Below are 8,372 nucleotides of genomic sequence, written 5' to 3'. Positions count from 1 at the left end.
TTAAAGATACACGTTTTTTTACTCTCTTCATGTTCTATTTTGTATCTATTTAATTTCAGTGATTAAATATTTGTATCCAACCCCTTTGTTCCCAGTGTAAGAGTTGATGCAGAGAGCTCTGGCATGATGAAACATGTTGGAGGTCCAAGTTCTACTATTAGACCAAACAGTACATCATGTTAGTGAAGCCACTTACTGATCTGGAAACACTCATATTGCAATTCATAAACTGACGTAAGTGAATCAGCTTTAAGGTTTTACATGAAAGATCCACGATCCTGACAGCAGAGGGGCTGGGAAAACAAGCAGATGTCAATGGCAGAAATAAATCGTTCACGACATAGAAATGAAAACCTGAATAATAAATAAAAATGTTGGGCATCGTCATGTTTCCTGTAGCCTATGAATATCATTACCAAACATAACACTATAGGCTACCTTTTAAAAGCGAGGAATAATAATATCCTGTCTCCTTCAGTGGGGGCTGTTCTGGACACTGCTCTCTGGGCATCGGCTCATCTGGCTCCATCGCTACATTTATGGCACCCAGTTTCCCTGCGAGATGTTGTCCAGAACCCCCCAGGCTAAAACAATGTTGCAGACTTTTTCTGCCGTGTATAGGGTCCCCCCCCCCACTGATGCGAGCCATCTGCCCTTAAACAATCTGATGGAGCGCTCCACCGTGGTGCCACGGTGTGCGTACGTGTGCACTATTGTACCGGCTCATAGAGGTCTTCTAAAAGAGCCAGATCTGCCATTGCTGATAAGTGATCAACTGATGACTTCTCCTTCTCCTGTTAAACTGATTATATGCTGCACCGCAAGGCCACGCTGACTCAGAAACTTGCGTCCACGAGTTCAGACCAGACGTGAGATTTGATCGCAGCCTACGCTCACGTCCAAATTGATAAATGCCGAGCTTTGCGTAGGAATCGGCGTACGCCCGTCGTACGCCTGTTTTAGGTCGTACGCACGTTTCATAAATGAGGGCCATTAAAACCAGCCAATGACCACAGTAGCTTATCTAAGATCAAAGTCCAAAATTCAGCTGGAGCTTCATCCCTGTACTGAGAAAAGATGAGCAGACTGGAGCGCACTGCTCCTGTCAGCTCACCGACACATTTCAAACCATCACGATAACAATATCACCTGCCATAAATAAACAGATATTAAAGTGTGCTATTATTCTGCAATAATATAATACAACAAAATGCTTGTTGCATTTCAAACAAAAGGAAATCATTCCCAACATTCTTTTACTGAACAAATTGAACATTGAATTAAAAATAAAAGGCAGAACTAAACAAAAGAATGACAGATACATTTTAAAGTGCAGTTTTCTGCTGATGTTTTCTTTCAACTAACGCAAAAAATCTCAGGATATCTTTTGCGATATGTTGCAGCCTTTTGCGATGTGTGTATTGCGCCAGTTAATATTGGGCTTTCTCTGTGTTGTAATTTTAAACTCCGGTGGATTTGTGAGGACTATGGTTAACTGCTCCTCAGATCTCTGCAGGGTAAATCCAGACAGCTAGCTAGACTATCTGTCTGTCTGTCTGTCTGTCTAACTGCTCCTCAGATCTCTGCAGGGTAAGTTTTGAACGTCCACATGTTCCACCAAAACAAGTTCCTTCCTGAGATTATTTTGCAGCAGCACTGGGCGGAGCTTAGCACCACCCAAGACAATTGTGAATGGTTTAAAGAAATGCCAGTAAACCAGAGTAGTTTTTCTCCCATCCCAGAATGCTGTGTGGACTAGCCAGACCCTCCTCCACAGCTCCGCAGCGTGTGGAGGAGGGTCTGGCAAAGCAAGACTAATATTGCGATGACGATAGAAAAAGCATATTTTATGCAGCCCTAATTTAAAAGCTGACAATAAAACAGACAAGAAGACGGAGGAATGGTATGAAATAATATAGTCCTTTATTTCCAGCAATTTACAAAGTCGTGCAGGGAGAGAGCCTTCCTCCAGCCTCTCAAAGGGAGGGCTTTTACAAGAAGAACACACAGAGAAGGCAACAGTGACGTTATTTTTAAATCAGTTTGTCAGAGGCAGCAGAGCTGACCTGGACAGGTAGAAGTTAGAGTCTGAATCAAAGGCTCCATCTTGATGGGGATGGCAGCAGATCAGCGGGGTTCCCTGTGAGCTCAAGGCCTTGAGGGTTTGAAGCACTGAGGTTCCCAAGGCAGTCGGCAGGTATTTCATATACAGGAGGACACATCAGGTCACACTTGTTGTTTGGGGGGTTTCTGGTGGGTCTGTGGGTTCACGTCTAACTCCTGCTGCTGCTTAACTTGACTCCAGGTGCCCTGTAAAACCAGACTACTGAGGGGTTTTCAGCCTTCAAGTCCTCATTTTTTCAGATTCGGTGAACAAAATCTTGTAACTGATTCTCCCAGCCCTCCTCTCCACTGCTCATCATCATCATCATCATCATCATATAAAGTCATTATTACATTACATCATAATCCACTTACTGTACATCTTTTATTAATCAAAGGTAATTAAAAACAGACGCTACTCTGTGGCTAACCTAGCTCCTGATTGGTTACTCTGAGTTGAGCTTGGCTCTGATAGGTTAAGACCATTCTATATCTTATTAAGAATTCCCTGTAGGTGGCAGGGTGTGTGTGCAAATGTGTGAGGTGTGTAAAGAGCGGTACTGTATAAGGCACTGTGCTATTCATTCACTGGTGGCGAGCACCAAGAAGCTCTACTGGCCTTTTTGCAAGAAAAAAAAAAATAAACATCAGAGAGAAGAGAAAAATGACAACATGGTGACAAAGAATCAGAGCCAAAATGAAATGACAAAATAAACAACCTTATATATAGAATAAATATATGTACAATTTGCTTTGTGTGCATCTAAAAATAAATAGACAAAGCATTACTTGCCCTCTTATAGAAGTATTCACAACTTTCCATTGACACAGAGGCAGAACGCTGGCACCTGGTCAGTAAGAGCGTGGAGGATACAGACTGACAGTAAACAGATGGAAGGATGCAACTTTCACAACAAGTCAATCGCTGTAGAAAAGAAGACAAAATAAATGTCCCTCCGGGTGGGACATGTGTGGGTTTGAATCCAGAGGACACCGAGATGCACTGAAGACTTGTCGAGTCTAGAGAATCCCTGCGGTGCCCTCTGGTGTCTGTTCAGCAGAGTTACAGTACTTTGGGCCAAAGGACCAGCGTGGAGAAGTTGCTTCATCTTTACAGTGGTTGTTTGCCTGATGCAATTTATGACACAAAACAAAAGTCATGAAGAGTTAAAAAGATTAGGAAAGGAGGAAAAAGGAATAGAAAAAAAGTAATCACAATTTTAACATGACTGACACATTTTTCTTGTTGAAAAAAAAAACAGTCAAAGCAAAACAAAAGATTTTTAACAAATAAAATAATGGTGTTTTGCACATTTACATGATGTGCCCTACACAGGTATTCTGCTGGCCCCTTCCATACAGCACAGAAGTCTGACAAGTGCTGAATATGTCAAGCATCACATGCAGGTTTCTCCTACGTCACTAGGCTTTGCCTCTGGGCCATCGTCTGTTCTCGGTACAGTCTGTCAAAATTGGTCACAACTTCCTTTTTCATTCTCCTCCTCACCTGTTAGCCCTTAAAGAAAGAGTCAGCTCGGGACAGCTGAGTCTCAAAGGCTGTTATCAGATAGTTTATGTGTGTGTGTGTGTGTGTGTGTGTGTGTGTGTGTGTGTGTGTGTGTGTGTGTGTATGTGTGTGTGTGTCTGTATGTGTGTGTTTGTTTTAAGGGGACGCACTAAGGTTTAAACTGATTTTGCCTTTTGGTTAAACATTGTCCAGTTAGTCATTCGCTTACAAAAGGTCAGGCTCCTCCCTGACCAGAGAGATTGTTATTAGTTATTTTATCAATTATATGTGTGACAAGAGAAAAAACTAATCAAAACACATTTTTCAAGAATTTTACATGAATTCACTCTACAGAATCTGAAAAAAAAGCTCAACGAAATCTTCCTCGGTGCCCAGTCACATCACAAAATAGCACAGCAATATTAATGTGTGTGTCGTAAAGAATAAGGGCACATAGCAAGTCGGAAACAAGCAGTCACATTAGCTCTCTGAGTTTCTTTCTATTTCCTTTTTTGCCTGGCATTTTGTTCTCAAAATCATTTCAGTCAACAAAGAGTTACTCTAATAGTGCGTCCCATTACCTCGGATCTCGGAAGGCGAAGCTGGGAATGACGTCACACCCGAGTGGAATGCGTTCATTGTTTTCATTAGCTCTAGCCAGGTTAGCCATTGTTAGCCATGCCAGTAGTTAACAACGCATTAGGCTGTTTGTTGTGCATCCAAACAGCGTAACAACATGTCCACAGATAGAAGACGGACAGCACTGTGTGTGCGACTGAGTTAGTGAGACACAATATGACACAAGTGCTATGAAACTGTATGCTGCTACAGCTTTCACTGCTGTTGATGCACAGAGCAGCCATGTTGGATTTTGAGCTCGGGTGTAATCGGTGGTTGTCCGAGTTTTGAGGTCGGAAATCTGAGCTCAGGGGGCGTGTTTCCGACTTTGAACTCGAAAAATCTGACTTCCGAGTACAAATGGAACGCACTATAAGAGGGATACATGTTTCTAAACTAACGAGACTTGCTAACTGACAGGAAGCCTGTTATCTGAGTCATCTTTGGTCTATACTCGGACAGAGGAGGCATAGATAGCTAGCTCTCCTCCTGTTCCCTCAACGGCCACAACTGTCAAGACGTTTTGCTATTGGTCAATTCCACTTGACTGGAACTTAATGCAAAAATGTTGTGCATATTTCTTTCACCCCGCGAGAGGATCCACTGATCGTGTTGAGTCCATTGAAGTTGATGTATTTAAATGGTTGGGTTTGTTGTGCCGGTGTGACCCTAGGACAGCTTTAAAGACGACAGTGATCTTTTGGTGAATCTGAATCTAAAAGCTCCAGAATGAAAACCAACGGCAACAATGAAATACCAGAAAGGTTAGCCACAACTTCCTGTAGCCACTGTGACCTAACTGTTAACCAACCTCAAACGACTTCATTGGTCCGACTTTCATTGGAAAGGTTTAATGCTCAAATTTGGATTCCCACAATGCATTTAGAACATCTAAATGCTTTGTGGGAATTAAAATTGTCAAATTAAAAGATATCAACTATCAAATATCAGCAATCATAACCTTTCATCTGGTATCAGACAGCTGAACCTGAGTGAGCAACTTCACACACCTTCACAATCTGCACCATGTGTGAACACAATGGCGTTCAGCTGGCTGAGCTTTGCAGGTTGTTTTTGAGCGTCTTTTCTCTTATTATACGCCTGGCTAGGGCAACACAACAACAACTAGCCTGCTCCAGCAGAGAGCTGTCAGAGGCTTTCAGGCAGGGGGACTGGTGCTATCCTCACATGGAACAGCTCGCGGCAAAATAAGCCTCTCGAACCTCTTGGCATCAACAAAAAAATCAAATACAAAAACAGTGAGCTGCAGCCAACAGTGAAGTGTGTGTGTGTGTGTGTGTGTGTGTGTGTCAGGTGTACCAACACATTCCTAACTGACACTTGTCTGGCCATTTTCCACATACTATTTTCCACTGTTTCTGTGCGTTTGCTCAAACAAAGAAGAATCTTACTCAGGGCATTTCATAACGGCAGTTTTTAGTAGTTGGCCAAAAAAAAGGAAGCAGTGTAACCCTCTGTGGACTCCAGAAGACGTTTGTGGAATAAAATACAGGCTATTGTGGGAAGTGAGAAACTTTTAAATCAGCATTAATAAGGCAATTCACAACTGCTAACAAATAGGTAGGAGGTAAATCCCTTCTCGCAGTGGCTGACATAAGCGTTTGTTGGATTGTGATCTGAGCTCAGATCTGATATTCCTAATTCTCGAGGCCAAGATTTTCTGTTCCTGTTTGACTTGAATTAAGATTGACACTGATGGGAGCGATGCCAAAAGGGATTTAGCTTGTTACATTTGTGGTCCAGTCCCCTGCAGTAAAACGCCTTGGTCCTTTTTCCTACCGTCACAAGACCAGGGTAAAACAGAGAGAATAGCTAGCCCTATGCACTCTACTAAATCACAAATGAGACACGTATAATATTCATTCTGTATACATGACATAGCACTTGGTGATTAAGCATTCTAGGCTGGTTTGGATTAATGTTTTGCTGTCTTCTGTCGTCTTTGTTTCAAGTGTTAAAACTTGATTTTTAAAAAACGGGAGGGCTAACGTCCCCATTGAAAATAATGAGGACTGGCCCTGCACATATCGATTCATACCAAATGCATTATATACCAACAATAATAGTAATTGTCAAAAGTATAACAATAAACGTAGTAGGACTCGGTTATTTAGTAAAATATAAGAAGAGAAGTATAGTTTGCGGGGCTGGGTTCATCAGGTGGAGTTTTGTTCACTGGTTGAGGTGGAGATATTGAGGTGTGTTTCCATTGTTTCTAAAAGGGAAACACAGGCTGCTGCTGCTGCTGCTGCTGCTGCTGCTGCTGCTGCTGCTGCTGCTGCTGCTGCTGCTGCTGCTGCTGCTGCCTGTGTTTCTGTTTCTGTTTCTGTTTCTGCTGCCGCTGCTGCGGTGCATCAGTGTCCTGACATCCTGAAGATGAAACGCTACTGCGCTACAGATGCTAAGCCATCAATCCGAGCCCTACAGAAGATTAGCTCTTTTATAGTAGACAATGTCCACTTTCAGATAATGTTCACGCATACGGGTGATGTTTGTCACTGTCATGCATGCAAGCATTTTTCCTTTTTCTTTTATGTGTGTGTGCATGTGTGTATCTCTGCATGCATTCAGTTGCCCGAATTAGAGTCTCTGTCCCCGATGAACCAGCGCATGTGGAAGCAGAGGGCGAGGAAGCCGGTCCCCAGCAGGTCACCCAGAGCAGTCAGGTAGGGGATGGAGAAGTTGTCGGGGTCCATGCCTCGACCCCACATCCAGTGCACGAGCCAGTCTGCCAGGTAGAGAAGGATTATCACCTGGAGGAAGACCAAACACAGCACACTGTTTGTTACAGGAACCATAGAGACTTGGTTCCTTTAAAAAAGGAACTAAAGGAAGGCGGTATTTGACCAACTGTGCAGACAGTTCACTATTGGGATTACCTGTCTCTTAAATTAGGTCTTGAACAATTATTTTTATATATACTGTATATATAATATATTTTTTTATAATATCTTTGTTTAACCGCAATGAATTGCTAACATTACCAAAGGTCTTAAGGTGTATGACTCGTAATTAATTTTGTTTAGATATGCCAAATTGTAATTATATAAGTGATTATGATCAGACCATATATATTTTTATTATTTCAATTAGTTATTGGTAAGTTGACACATTCATAGCAACAAAAATGACAAAGGGGGGATGGATACAGTTGGACAAAAATGTTTTATGATAACAAAGAGGCATAGTTTACTTCATAGGCTGTGTACCTGTGTTATTAAAGTGCTCATATCATGCTTTTTGGCTTTCCCCCTTTCCAGTATAGTGATATATATATATATATATATATATATATATATATATATATATATATATATATATATATATTTATACACAGTACAGGCCAAAAGTTTGGACACACCTCATTCAATTTGTGTCTTTATTTTCATGACTATTTACATTGTAGATTCTCACTGAAGGCATCAAAACTGTGAATGAACACATATGGAATTATGTACTTAACAAAAAAGTGTGAAATAACTGAAAACATGTCTTATATTTTAGATTCTTCAAAGTAGCCACCCTTTGCTTATTTTGATAACTCTGCAAACCCTTGGTGTTCTCTCAATGAGCTTCATGAGGTAGTCACCTGAAATGGTTTTACCTTCACAGGTGTGCTTTGTCAGGGTTAATTAGTGGACTTTTTCCCTTATTAATGGGGTTGGGACCATCAGTTGTGTTGTGCAGAAATCAGGTTGATACACAGCCGACAGCCCTATTGGACAACTGTTAGAATTCATATTATGGCAAGAACCAATCAGCTAAGTAAAGAGAAACGAGTGGCCATCATTACTTTAACAAATGAAGGTCAGTCAGTCCGGAAAATTGCGAAAACTTTGAATGTGTCCCCAAGTACAGTCGCAAAAACCATCAAGCGCTACAATGAAACTGGCTCACATGAGGACCGCCCCAGGAAAGGAAGACCAAGAGTCAACTCTGCTGCTGAGGAGAAGTTCATCCGAGTCACCAGCCTCAGAAATCACAAGTTAACAGCAGCTCAGATTAGAGACCAGATGAATGCCACACAGAGTTCTAGCAGCAGACACATCTCTAGAACAACTGTTAAGAGGAGACTGAATCAGGCCTTCATGGTCAAGTAGCTGCTAGGAAACCACTGCTAAGG

The 8,372-nt window shown here is 41.8% G+C and overlaps 1 protein-coding gene across 1 annotated transcript in view; it reads right to left on the bottom strand.

Annotated features, from left to right (window-relative positions):
• Positions 1 to 1,907: 1,907 nt before the first annotated feature.
• Positions 1,908 to 8,372, bottom strand: part of slc41a1 (solute carrier family 41 member 1) — a 37,868-nt gene continuing 31,403 nt past the window's right edge. Inside the window, exon 11 of the mRNA XM_028575848.1 lies at positions 1,908 to 7,002. Within this exon, the coding sequence (XP_028431649.1) occupies positions 6,817 to 7,002 (186 nt within the window). The 3' untranslated portion in view covers positions 1,908 to 6,816. The remainder of the gene's footprint in view (positions 7,003 to 8,372) is intronic.

The sequence above is a fragment of the Perca flavescens genome, chromosome 4 (assembly GCF_004354835.1).
Source record: "Perca flavescens isolate YP-PL-M2 chromosome 4, PFLA_1.0, whole genome shotgun sequence".
Taxonomy (NCBI): Eukaryota; Metazoa; Chordata; class Actinopteri; order Perciformes; family Percidae; genus Perca; species Perca flavescens.
Note: the sequence above shows the minus strand (reverse complement) of the source record. Positions and strands in the feature narration are given on the sequence as shown.